General features: G+C 34.9%; 1 protein-coding gene across 1 annotated transcript in view; it reads left to right on the top strand.

Annotated features, from left to right (window-relative positions):
• C1D (C1D nuclear receptor corepressor) overlaps window positions 1–14,523 on the top strand; it is a 19,137-nt gene extending 4,614 nt beyond the window's left edge. The window contains exons 2-5 of the mRNA XM_055328210.1: window positions 8,744–8,891; window positions 9,608–9,674; window positions 9,991–10,046; window positions 12,919–14,523. Coding sequence (XP_055184185.1) covers window positions 8,754–8,891; window positions 9,608–9,674; window positions 9,991–10,046; window positions 12,919–13,083 — 426 coding nt within the window. The 5' untranslated portion in view covers window positions 8,744–8,753 and the 3' untranslated portion in view covers window positions 13,084–14,523. The remainder of the gene's footprint in view (window positions 1–8,743; window positions 8,892–9,607; window positions 9,675–9,990; window positions 10,047–12,918) is intronic.

Genomic DNA, 14,523 nt, shown 5'->3' with positions numbered 1-14,523 from the left:
AAAATCTTAAAAAAAAATAATATAGGTTTGATTTTAGCTGCTAAGTTGGGGGAAATGACACTTTATCTGGCATATTTGGGAATAAATTCAAAGTTTCAGATAATTGGAAAAATTATTAAATGTAAATATAATTATTATATTGTATCTATTGTTTAAAAATCATGATTCTGAGAGTATGACATAAAATGTGCTCCCTTATCTTCCTGCTTTTTGGTTTCCCAGAAGTAGCCATACTTAGCAGCTACTTTTATATCCTTTAAGACATTTACATGCATATCCAAGTATGCCTCTATACTCCTTTTTTTCTTAAAAACAAATGGGTTGTATTAGATATGCTGTTCAGTTTTTGTTCACTTAATATATCTCAGGAATTTGTTCTCTACTTCATACTTTTTCACTGCCTCAGAGTATTTTATTGAATGTGACTATATCATAATTTATTTAACCAGTTCCTGTTAATGGGCATGCAGATTGTTCTCTGCTTTCAAGTTTCAGTACTTCAAAGAGTGTTTCCGTAGATGTCCTTGAACATTATCTTGTATGAAAACGTACTCTTTGGGAAGTAAAATTGCTGGGTCAAAGAATTTGAACATACATAATTTTGAAACACAGTGCCAGATTCCCACCAACCCCCTTACTCATTTTACACTCCAGTTAATAGTAAATGAGAGGCTGTTTCTCCTCACCTTTGCGCATATTAGATACTATCAATCTTTTAAATTTTTGCTTGTTAGATGAAAAGTGACATCTTGTTTTAGCAATTTATGTTTCTTTGATTATAAGATTGAGTAGCTTTATGTTTATTGGTCATCTGGATTCCTTTATATTTGAGCTCCTGACTTTCTTGTTCTTTTTTATTTTGGATTGTAGATATTCTTTTCATTGTTAATTGATTTGTAGAGGTTCCTTTTTATCTCTCTTTGTGTTGCAAACATTTTCCCTGGTTTTACATATGATTTTCGACTTGTTTCGTTGGTTTATTTATTCATTTTTGCATGCACACATTTTTAGGAGGGCCAGATAAAGTATAGGGCATCAGAATTTTTTTTAGAACAAAATTTGTGACATTACTGAAATAATCAGACATTCTGAAATGTCAGCCTTTGTTGGAAATGTTAGTAATACAGACCTCATTTGAGGCCACAGTATCTGTTTTGTTTTTATAAGTATTGTTCAATAACTTACAGATCTGATGAGTGCACCCAATAACCTAGCTTCCCTTTACCTTACAATTATACTTGGAATTGAAACGGGAGATAATAGAGCTGCTTAAGTATTCCAGACTGTACTTGATGTTTAGGTGTTACTCAGTTTATGAACTGAGTTAGTTCTAACTATTCTAAACATTAGTTTGTGAGTTAGATATGTAATTTCACTATAGAAATAATGTGCATAGGTTCTTTTTTAAAAAGCTCTATTATTTTGAGAGAGAGAGAGAGAGAGAGTGCATGAGCACAATGTGGGAGGAGGGGCAGAGGGAGAGAATCTTTTAAGCAGACTTCCCGCTTAGCGAGGAGCCCAGCTCAGGGCTCTGTCCCACAACCCATGAGATCATGACCTGAGCTGAAATCAAGAGTCAAGACGCTTAACCAGCTGAGCCACCCCGGTGCCCCTGTACATAGGTTCTTACCTCAGCCCTCAACAGTGTAATTAACTCACGAAGGCTAGCTTTTTTTAAAATGCAAATTCAAGATGTCCCATGATTTTGCACCTATGTACTTAGTATGCATCCTTAGATAGGGGGATATCATTATATAACTATAATGCCATTTTCATAGCTGAATTCTCATTTCATAGCAAAATTATCAGTAATTCTTAATATCATGTAATATACCTGATCCATCTTCAGATTTCTTTGCCTCGAAATTCTTTTTATACTTGATTTGAATCAAGATACAAAGTCTACGTATTCTATTTGTTAGCTCTCCCAAATCTCCTTAATTTCTTCTTCCTCTGCTTCTCCCTTTTCTTAATTTTTCTTCATCCCATTTATTTGTTACAGAAACCAGGTCAATTGTCCAGTAGAATATTTCTCATTTGAGATTTGTCTGTTTGCTTTCTTGTGGTGTTAACTTGTTTCTCTATCCTCTGTATTTCCTATAAAATGGAAGTTAGCTTTAAAGGCTTAGTTAGATTCAGATTCAACTTTTTTTAGGAAGTTGGAAATGCTACAGAGATGGTGCTGTGTACCTCATTATTGCTTCACATCAGGAGATTCATGACATGTTTGTGTCCTGTTTTCAGTGATGTGAAGGTTGATCCCTGGGCTTAAGTAGTGACAGTCCCACTCCTGTGTTGTCATCTTTCCCATCACCCCTTTATCTGTCAGTGATTGTTGTCTGAATCTATAATTTCATTAGGGGTTGCAAAATAGTGATTTTTAAAAAAAATTATCATTCCTTCACATTTGTTAGCTGGAATTTTAAGTCTGATTTTATTACTTGGGGACCTGACAATCAGGAATAACAAGGCTGTTGTGGGGGAAGTTCTTTTGCATCAGAACAACTTGTAATGCCAGGAATATATCTTTTTTTTTTTCCTGTAGTTCTGGAGGCTTAAAGGAGCATGATGGTCTTTTTGATGTGACAGCTTGGCTAGGCTGCAGTGCCAGATATTCAGTCCAAACCAATCTAGATGTTGCTATAAAGGTATTTGTAGATGTGATTAAAATCTACAAATTAGTTAACTTTAAGATAGGGGTTGTATTCTAGATAATCTGGATGGGTTTGATTCAGTCAGTTGAAAGGCTTTAGAAGCAGAGCTGAGGCTTCCCTGACAAAAAGAAAACTCCACCTGTGGGCAGCAACTTCAGCTTGGAGCTAAGAGTTGCAGTAAGCCCTTCCTTGATAGCCTGCCCTGCAGGGTTTGGAATTAGTCCCCACATTTGCTTAAACCTGTTTCTTACAATAAATCTCTTCATATATATCTCCTGCTGGTTTTGATGCCCCGGGTTAGCCCTGGCTGGTACCAGGAGCAACTCTCCTGATGCTTGTTTTTTAACAAAATGGGTTGGGGAGTGGTGGTAAGGGTCAGAGGACTTATATTGTTTAGGGTGACCATACGATTTATTGCTCAAAGTGGAACTTCTGAAAGATAAATGGGGAGCTGAGTAGATGGCCAGCTGAAACTGCAGGTACATCCTGGGATTGTCTTGGGCAGATTGAGACATAGTCATTCTATGTGCCAGGCGCTGGTAATAGAATCTCAGTGTGACACAGGCCCTTCAAGGAGCTTGTAGTCAAAGGCACATCAAGTAAGTACATCCACAGACAATACCAGATAGCGTTTTAAGTGATATGACAGCTTGTAGTTGTGTTTATCCAGACAGAATGGGAGGGTGGCACTCAGAGAATTCTTCACTGGCTAAAGCAAAACGTGATCTTACGTCCAAAAATAAGCAGAGTTTGAACAAAGTTGAAAGAGTGGTTAACGTACAGAAAGCCATGTAGTGAAAGGTTAGAGAATGAGCATGGCATATCTGGAAAACTGCCATAGTGGCTACAGCCATTGGACTGGAAGAGGGAGGGAATGAAGGAGGAGGTTAGACAAGGGCTACGTTATAACAGGCCTGTGTCCATACTGAGGGGCGGGGAGCTATTGCAGGATTTTAAGCAGAGGTGTACGATGACTAGAGCATCTTTATAGAAAAATCATATCTTGAAACTTTCCAAAATTGAGAGTAGAAAAAATTGACAATAGGAAGACTACTCAAAGGCTCTTGAAATGATATAGTCAGTGAGAGTGGAGGAAAGCTTGTGATACAAGGACATTAAGGAGGCCAAACTGATGAGGCTGATTGGAAGGGGTGAGGGTAACCCCTGTGTTCCTGGCTGGATTGATCTCCTTGAAGTAAGAGAACTGAGGGCAGGAGGTAGGGACATGGCTTCTATTCTGCGCGTGATGTTGTGCACCCCTCCTTTTACGCCTGTGTTATGGTTTTTCTGACCAGTGAGAGGAGGGGAGTGGCAACAATATCCTGTAGGGCTTGCGAGCAGAGTCCTCCCATCTGTGCTTTAGTCTTAGCCGGACCATAGGGATGGAAGAGACAGATTTCCTCATGCGCTCTTCTACCCCCACCTTTGCTTGCTGGTACTTGAGAAGGAGCAGTTTGAAAGGTGAGAAGCACCTGTAGACCTTGGGAGGGGGTAAAGAGCAGAGGAGATTGAGTTCTTTTTTTCTTTCCCTTCTTTGGACATTTCACCATATGAAATAGGCAAGTTATTGAACCTCCAGTAAATGAGTACTTAGAATAGTGCCTGGCTCATAGGCAGTGATTTTCAAATGTTTCCTATTGCTGCTAATACCATACATTTCAGGGCTTTATCCTGGGATCTGAGTAGCAAAGGAACAGAGGTTTCTGCAGTTTTCTCCTTGTAGCTTTTCCTGTGAAAGGAACATATATTTAGGAACTATCTGTATAAAATGTTAGAAAAAAATCATAGGAATTGGAGGGAATTTCTGATAATAGAAGAACTATTATTTTGTAGGTTGCTTTGCCTTTATTATTTTAGTTAGGAAAAAGGCAAATGGTTCAGTTTGTATTTTAATGAGGATAATTATTCTTACTGCTTTGCTTTCAGTGTTCACCCTAACCCATTTTAACAATAAAGAACTACTTGTTTATTGGGGCTTAGGGACCAGGAATAATTGCAGGAAAAATCCCCATCATGATTCTGGGGAGGAAAAATATTTTCAAATAGAAAAGTTGATGAAAAAAATACACGTTTATATAAAGGCTTTACTATTTTTTTATATTTGCAATATTTGTTAAAAGCCAAAATACATTGTTAAAATATGCTTTTATTTGAATTTAATGATTGTTTATTTTTTACTATGATTTTAGTACATGTTTTTTGAAATAATAAAATTTAGGGGTGCTTTGGTGGCTCAGTGATGATCTCAGGGTTGTGAGATCGAGTGTCGCTTTGGCTCAGCGCTGGGTATGGAGCCTGCTTAAGATTCTCTCCCTCTCTCTCCCTCTGCCCCCATGCCCTGCTGGCCATGCATGTTCTCTCTCTCTTAAAAAAAAAACAAAAACAAAAAACGGAGTGAGTCTGCCTTGATCTTATTCCCTAAACCTTGCCCGTTCTCAAAGAGAATGTCTCTTTTTTATATATCTCCCTCCAGACTTTTTTCTACAGATCTTCAATTATACAGATTTTTAAAAACAGTGACATGTTAGATGCATATTGTTTTATACCCAGTGTTCTATCAGTTTTTTCACCATTTCTCATTGTGTGTTACTACATAAAGATTTACTTATTTTTAATATTTTGATGGATGTGTTGTAATTCATTTACCTGTTTCCCTATTGATGAATATTTAGATTAGTCTTTCCAGTATTTTGTTAGTTTTTTTCATTCAACAAATGTTTATTGACTGTCAGTGCTAGGGAACAAAACACACAAATTTCTGCTCTCCTGTGGTTACATTCTTTTGGAGGTGGCCAAACAGTAAATGAATAAAATAAATATGTCAGGTGCTACTGAGCACTGAGGCCATTTAGGTTAGTGCAATAATCTGGTCAAGATACGGCGATAGTTTGGACTGGCTTGGATGAGGGTGGCAGCAATGGAGGTGATAGGACATGGTTGGATTCTAAATATGTCTTAAAGATGGGGTGAGAGAGAGAAGTCAAGGCCCATTCTGTAATTTCAGGTCTGAACGGTTGGAAAAGTGGAGTTGGAAAGACTATAGCAGGCAAGATTTTGGTGTGGGCACATTACATTTGAGAATCTATTAACAACCAACCAGAGGTATTCAGTAAGTAAGCAGTTGGAAATGTGATTTGAAGTTCAATAGGGAGGTCAGGGTTGGAAATAAAGACTTGGGAGTCACGGAGGGAGTAAATTAGAGGGGAAAAAAGAATCAAGGAGAGCCCGTGGGCATATCAAGGATACGAGGCTGAGAATATGAGAACGATGGCACAAGAGACCAAGAAAGCAGCCATGAGGTAGGAGGGAAACTAAGAAAATGTGATGCCCTAGAAACTAAAGGAAGGGAGTGAACGATGTCAAGTGATGAGAACAGAATTGACCGTAGAATTTAATAGTGTAGCTGTGTGGGCGACCTTGACGAACAATTTTGAGTGAGGAGGAGGGGACCTGATTGTAGCCGGTTCAAGAAAGGATGGAGGGAGAATTGAGACTGTTAGTGTAAGCACCTCTTTAAAGGGTTGGAAAATGGGGCTTTCGCTGGAGGGAATATAAAGTCAAGATGTTTCTTTTGTTGTCAAAGATGGAGAAATAAAATATGGTAAGCTTATGGTTAATGATAGAACAGAGGGAAAAATTGATGCAAGAGAAAGTGGGAGAGATTGAGAGAAGAGTTCAAGTTGTCCATTTTAATTGGACAGATTAAGCTAGATTAAGCTAGATTCTTAAAAGGACTTCCTGAGTCAAAGAGTATGTAAATTTTAAGAAATCTGTATTCCACCTTCATTGTATACGCTTGCCGACTTTGAACTTTAATAATCTTTATGAAATAGGTATCTTAGTTTTTCATCTTTTCTGTGTTCTTAAACAATTAAATACTGTAAGAATTACCTGTTTCTTAAAGGTTTGAAAGAAATTACCTATATCTTCTAGGCTTGGAGCCTTTTTGGAGCATCGTTCTTTGACCTTAAATTTTTTGACCTAAAATTTTTTGTCTTTGGTTACTGAACTATTTGGTTTACGTACTTCTTTTTAGGTTAATTTTGGTAATTGTTTTTTTCCCCCCAGCACCTCATTCTTTTCGTCCAGATTTTCAAATTTATTGGCTTAAAATTCTACATAAAAAGAAGAAATACTAAATCTTCTCTGTGTTTGCAGTATATCCCTTGTACTTATACCTTTATCTGGGCAGCAGATGCTGGAGCGTTTCCAAAATCTAGAGATTCTGGTTTGACTGTTTTCAGCCTTCATAGCCCACCTCTTAATGCCCTTCATCCTGGAGTTATTCATATATTCTCCTTCCCTTTGGGGAGATTGCAGGCTCCTTGGCTCTCTTTCCTATCACTCTGATCCCCTTTGCTCTTTAGCTTACAGAAATTTGTGCTGTCGAGGTCTCCCGATGGATACATGCCCTTTTTGGTTTCCAACATTACTGTGGACTTTTTTGTTTTTTTTTTTTTCAATTTCTTCTGTCATTTTGGAGAGATTTTGAGAGAGATGAGAGGCAAATACATACTCTTAGGTCGATTTTTGAAATAGAGAGTCACAGTTCTTCCTGTGTGGTTTTATCAGAGTCCTTTATTCAGTTGCTGGTTGCACAGTAGTTTGATAGTAATTTTACAGCCCAAGCAGTGATAGTCAGATGGGCTTCGCTATTTTTCCTTTTTTAAAATGAAACCAGATGTTTTAGCAGAATATACTTGTTGAATAGAAATGTATATTGTCAATAAATATTCCAGTAGTACTTTTTAAAGTTAAGTGACGTCATAACATTTAGAACTATAAAGGACTTTACAGATCATTAGACCAACTGCCTTATTTTATGGATGAAATATTTGAGGCCCTGAGATTTTCAGTGATTGATCAGGTGACAAAGTCAGTGGTGATCAAGCAAGACTTTCTAAAGTCCATGTCTCTTTCCTTCAATTCTACTATGGTATTTTATACGTTCTTGGTTGTTCTACTTAGCTTTGAAATGAAAGAGGTATTTTCAGCTAATATTTGTTTTTTAAACCTACAGATGGTATGTATGTATTGGCTTGGAATTGCTTCTGAAAATTTGGCCTTAGATATCATATTAAATATGTTACTGTAGATTTTGGTTTTTCTCACATAGATGTTAAGTATAATGATGTAAGTGTGAATTTTAAAAGAATATGCTGTCAAGATATACTGTAGCCTAAATGAAAATCATATAGTTTACTTCTCCCCAGTTTCCTCTTTTCTGCTGGTAGACTTTATGATTTGTGCACTCTCTGAATTTGTTAATATTTTAAAAGGGGCTTAAAGAATATATATAAATGTAAATAGAGCTTAAAAATCATTTTAGTGATAGTCATAAGCTGTTTCAGACCTAGGTTTTCTAATTTTTTTAGTTTAATATACCATGCTTCTAGATCAACACCTAAATTTAGAAGGGCCAGAATACATAAGTTTTTCAACAAAAGAACTTATTATTTTTTCAGCAATTATAGAGGATAGGATATACTCATACTTTCATACCTTTCTTGATCTTTTTGTTTTTTTAAAGATTTTATTTGTTCATTCATTCATTCATTCATTCATTCATTCATGAGAGACACAGAGAGAGAGGCAGAGACACAGGCAGAGGGAGAAGCAGGCTCCATCCATGGCAGGGAGCCCAATGTGGGACTGGATCCCAGGACCCCAGGATCACGCCCTGGGCTGAATGCAGATGCTAAACCACTGAGCCACCTAGGGATCCCCCCTTCGCTTGAACTTTAACTTCAACAAAAAGGATTTTCTTTTTGAAAGTTTTTTTAAATGTAAGATTTTTATTACTGATAATCCATATTTGGTCTTTTGTTCTTGAAAGGCATTGAGGCTCGGATATGTGTCGCATTAGTGAATGGTGGGTTCTCTTCTTCCCCTACCACCTCAAACAGATTGAAGAGGGGAGGTTTGAGTGTAGTTGCTCTAGAATTATATTCTAAGATTTGTTTAATTATCTTCAGGTTTTAACTCTTTTATAACTTTTTAAATACATGATATAACTTGTTGATTTTGTTTTTGTAAACTTAAAGAGAAGTCTGTCTCCCACAAATTCTAAGAATTTAATTTTTTTCCAGTTGGTCAATAATGGCAAGTGAAGAAATTAATGAAGACTACCCAGTAGAAATTCATGAGTATTTATCAACATTTGAGAATTCCATTGGTGCTGTGGATGAGATGCTGAAGACCATGATGTCTGTTTCTAGAAATGAGTTGTTGCAGAAGGTATTTTAAAAATGCAGTTTCTAAAAATGTAATTTGTAAAACAGTGCTGTGTTATGAAAATATACAGAAGAAGTCATAGTTTAATGACATACGCTCCTTTCCCCCTTAATTTCAAATTTATAAGTGGGTATTTTTAGGGGGTGAAAAACAAACAACTCTAACTATATTTTGACTGGTTTTTGAGAAAAAAGTAGCACTCACAACATTCTTTTTGACGGATTCTATCTTTGACCTTCTAAATATTACAATGATGTTATCAGGGTTTCTGGAAACCCTATAGGACAAAAAGAGTAAATTGACTTTGACAGTCTAAAACAAATCTCATTATGTTTCTTCTGTCTTTGGTATTGCCTAAGCATTTTAGCCTGCCTCTTATACATAAATGGATCATGTACAATGTTTATATTGATAAATTACTTTTGACATACAAAGCCCAGATCGTAACTCCTGAAATTAAAATAATTGAAAAGAATTTTTCTTGGGTTATACACATTCCTTGTCTAACTAAAGATGATACCCTGACGTGAAAATTTGTGGGCAAAAATCACCCGTTAACAAAACTACTTCTTTTTGCAAATTATTTCAACATCACTTGGTTATTGGATTTTAGGACGTGAAAGAAACGTCTCTTTGATATACTGTATTGGTAAAGTTTAAAATAATGTGATGGTGCTCAAAGTTTGTGTGTATTTTTTCTCTCTCTCTTTTTTAAATAGTTGGACCCTCTTGAACAAGCCAAAGTGGATTTAGTTTCTGCTTACACATTAAATTCAATGTTTTGGGGTATGTATGTTAATTTGGAGTTAATTAGAAAGCATATTATTTATTGTGTCAAAGGTAATTTATTTTTTAAATGCTAGCAATTTATATTTAGTTATACATTATGGCAATATTAATAGTTATTTATTTCTTTTAAGTGAGAATACCAGATGTCCATGAGCCACATAAACATTTAATATTACACAGAAGTTGAATAATTTAAGATTTAAGAAATCATTTTTTTTGGTGACATTTCTTTTTTTTATAACTAGAGTTTCTTTATTTAATGCTCTTAATTAATATATATGCCATTTTATTCCATGAAATCTTTGTCTTGTAGTTTATTTGGCAACTCAGGGAGTTAATCCTAAGGAACATCCAGTAAAGCAGGAATTGGTAAGATTGCAGTGAATTTCTTTTTATTTGACTATCTGTTTGTTGTGGTATTCCTGAAGTCAGAGTCACAGTACCTTTATCATACTAGTTATGGAGAACAGCATTATTTAGAGTCCAAATTAGGAAAATGAGCCAGATTTCATCATGTCTTTAGTTTTTCTTTTCCTTTGTCAGAGAAATGGTGTTCCATATATTATATAAATCTCTGGATGGGAAAATGTTACAATTCAAGTAATTATTTATAACCTCCATATTATTTTTTCTATAAATTCTTGAAATCCTGTTCATCCCTACAACTGCCTTTTTAAAAAAAAAAAAAAACTCTTACACAATTCTTAAAAAAAGTATATTCTAGTTGATTTACTAGCAAAGACGGGAAAGTTTCTCCCCCACCTTTTCAATTCTTCCATTAATTCATTTTCTCAGCAGTAAAGAATCCAGTTCAGCAACAAAGCTAAAAGCTTTTTTGGCACCAGTTGTATGTGTACTGTCCAGTAATTCTGCATTAGTGACATATTTACAACCTGTAATAAATCTTCTAGGTTTGTCTTTGTATTCCATTTAGATGTATAAGTACAGTATATAAGGTCTAGTATCTTGGAGTTTTTGCTGACTTCAAAAATTAAATCATTCAATATGAAGGAAAAAATTAGAAATCTAACTTATGGTTACCTTCTTGACTTGGCCTTATGAATAAGAATATTAATAAATTCTTTGTTTATAAGATATAAGGTAAATATGTGAAATATGCTTGACATTGTAGTAGTGTTCTCAAGTCTTATGGTGGCTGATATGTATGTTATTTACAATTTAGTAGAATATTTGGTCATTTATTTACAAAAAAATGAGTAAACCAGTTTTATAAATATATGGATTAAGGCATTTTCTTCTTTGAAAGCTCTTGGGGGAAAACAAATTTATTTTTAAATACAGAAATTGTAAAAAATACTTCAAGCAAAAATGTAAAACAACATGAGGCACAGATCTTGATTGACCAGTGATACTGACTTTAAAACCTTAAGAAGTGTGCCCAGTATCATCTGTTTTAAACTTTCTAATATGGACTTTACATTTATAAAGTTTCTCATTTTTCCTTTAACACAAAGTTATTTGGAGTTTCTTAGCACTTGATTCTGTCATTGGAAATGGATAAAATCATCATCTGTCTTTTTTCTGTGTTAGAACCCACTTTATGGAGGAGTACATTCATATTCTGGATTATGGTTGGCACATAAAAAGCACATATAAACCTATTCCCCTTTTCTGACCTTGACAGACATCACTAATTGATCACAGAGTTACTGTGTGAGAGGAAATCTATTTATCATATATATTATGAGTGGGGAAAGGCATTGAAAATAGTTTATTTAGGGATCCCTGGGTGGTGCAGCGGTTTGGCGCCTGCCTTTGGCCCAGGGCGCGATCCTGGAGACCCAGGATCAAATCCCACGTCAGGCTCCCGGTGCATGGAGCCTGCTTCTCCCTCTGCCTGTGTCTCTGCCTCTCTCTCTCTCTCTCTCTCTCTCTCTCTCTGTGTGTAACTATCATAAATAAATTTAAAAAAAAATAAAAAAAAAAGAAAATAGTTTATTTATTCAACAAATAATTGAATGCCTATTAGAAGCCGGGCATTATATCCAAGTGAGATGATTCCTCTGTGAATAAAGCTGATAAATACTGCTGCCCTTGTGGCAGATGCCAGGCTACCTAGTGGAGGGAGACAAGCAATTAACATAAACAAATAATAAATGTATATAGATGTATAGTATGTTAGAAAGTTATACGTTATGGGAAAAAAATAGCATAGGATAAAAAAAATAGCATAGGATGAGAGGGGTTGGAGTGCTTGAGTAGGATTGCCATTTTAAGTGGTAAAGGCTGGGCCTATGAACAAGGTTAACGTTTGAGCCAACTGGCAGGGAAAGAGGGAGTGGCTGTGGAGATATTTGAGGAAGATCATTCCAAGCAAGGCTGGTGGGGGTAAGGGGAGAGGTTGTGTTGGAAGGACTTGGGCTTTTACTCTAAGGGAAGTAGAAAGCCGTGAGTGGATTTTGAGCAGAGCTGTCAGCCTTTCACAATTAAGTTCTATGGGTCTGCATTTTTCTGTGTATTTTTCTGTAACTATTTTGATTATTTTAATGAAACTTGCTTTTGTCAGTGATCAATCATTTACTATGCTATTTTATGGCTCTCATCCCTTTTATTTCTCTAGTCAAAGTATAAAAAAGCCCTTTATTTTGATTAATGGTCTCAGAAGATTTGAAGTGGTATGGCAACCTATTATGTTTCTCATCCAAAGGCTGATTAGAACTGTATATTTCATTAGAAAGTATCATGTGCTTATCGATCAAAACTTGAAGTTCAAAAAAAAATCTTGTATTTTCATTTTGCTTATTTTAATTGTGATACTAGAAGGTAAAATTTAAAAAATAGTTAAGTACTACTTCCATTTCCTGTTTAGAAAAATTCCAAGAGTTTAATTTTTATGTTGCATACAAGTATATGAAAGCTCTAGCTTAGATTATAGACTTCAGATACAGAAGAGTTAACTATGTGGACTTAGGTTAATGTTAAAATAAAAAATGTATAACCACATGTAAACAATTCAGTGTTTATCTGTGTAGTGATGTCTTAGTATTGTTCTTCCTCTTTTGAAATACTCCAAACACTTCTGAAATGACTTTTTAATGTCTATTCCCCCCAGACTATGAGCTCCAGGAGAGCATGGAGCATGTTTATCCTGTTCACTAGCACCACTCAATAGGCAATAAATATCTATCTGTTGAATTTAACTGAGGTATAGTATAATAAAACTTAGTGGTGGTGAACGGCTTAGTAAATCTGTTGCTTTTTTTTTTTTTTTATCTTTAAGGAAAGAATCAGAGTATACATGAACAGAGTCAAGGAAATAACAGACAAGAAAAAGGCTGGCAAGCTGGACAAAGGTGCAGCTTCAAGATTTGTGAAAAATGCCCTTTGGGAACCAAAGCCTAAAAATTCATCCAAAGTTGCCAATAAAGGAAAAAGTAAAAATTAACCTTTTGGTTTTGATGTACACATATTGAAAAAGTACATCATTTTTATTGTTTTCCACACAATAGATGACTCTGTGGCAATGCAAGGTTTAAATGTATTCCTTATTGAATTCATATATAAAATTTACATTTTAAATTTGTAATGCTAAATATTCTTTTCCCTAGAAAGATTAAGTTATCTTTATTGATTTTCCTGTGGAGCACTATGAGGTTTTTAACACTGATATATTTTATATTTATAGTTTATCATCTCTCTTGACAAGATTCTTATTTCCTTATACAGGTCAATCTTTCAAGTACCATTTTATAAGCAACTATGAAATTTAAGTTAAATGTTCTTTGTAAACATTTGTCTATTTTAAATGAATAATGACTTTTATGAAGTATGCTATCTGAAGACTAAAGTTATAAATACATCTGTTTTCACTATATAATATTAAGAAAGAAATGACTTAAATGTCCATTTTTTTCTAAGTAGCTACTTCATCATGTTTTCATGATTTGGGGAATTATGGCTTTTTTTGATATTCAAAGTGTGAAATTAAGACGTTCGGGTTATATTTTAGTTCTTGGCAATTTGCCTCTATGTCCCATTTAAAGTAAAATATATTCTCATTAGCTTTAGATGGGAAATGAGGCTGTATATTGATGACTGAATTTTGGCTTCATATACCCTGTCAATAAAGACTGTAAAGGTTGTATAGCTGACTGTTTATTTTTCTCATTTGTGTAAATTTGCTCTTGAAATTAGGAAGATAGTTTTTAGAAATCATTAGGAATAGAGAAATTCATGAGTTTTTGTTGCTTATGCATCATGCCCATAGACCTCTTGGTCTAATCTTTTCAGATCTCTTGATTACACATTTTATGAGGTGATATCAAGTACATACAAGTTTTTTGAAATAACTTTCTATGTTTATGTAATGCTAACCACTTAAGGAGAGGACAAGTCCAGAGGAGATCATATTGTGTTTATATTCTTATTTTTCTGGAATATTTGTTCCAGAGAATTCTGTGTGTCAGAAAATTTTTTTAGTGTATGAGTCCTTGAATTTTAATTATATGCTTTTAATGCTTTCAGTCTTTGAATCCACATCATTATGTATAGGAATGCCAACTACAGTAAAGTACTTTAATTTTTGAAAAAGAAGTTGTTAAAATTTTCTGTGTGATTAATTCTTCATAAGTAACCTTGAATAAATGGATTTCTTGATTTATGGTAGAAGATATTGGAAATGGTCTTAAAATGTAATGGATTTTGTAAAGCACGTTGAACTCTTTTTATGACACACGAAGAGGAAGTCACTGATAGATGCAGAGAGTCTTCTGGCTCAGATGTCAGGCCATTTTTGAAGTAGAAGAACGTTTCAGCCTCATCCTCTCAAATTTCTAGCTTTTTTAAAAAGTAACTTCATGAGAGAAATAAAGGTTGTTATGAGCAA

The sequence above is a fragment of the Nyctereutes procyonoides genome, unplaced genomic scaffold, assembly GCF_905146905.1.
Source record: "Nyctereutes procyonoides isolate TBG_1078 unplaced genomic scaffold, NYPRO_anot_genome, whole genome shotgun sequence".
In the NCBI taxonomy this organism is placed as follows: domain Eukaryota; kingdom Metazoa; phylum Chordata; class Mammalia; order Carnivora; family Canidae; genus Nyctereutes; species Nyctereutes procyonoides.
This window is presented reverse-complemented; position numbering and strand designations above follow the sequence as displayed.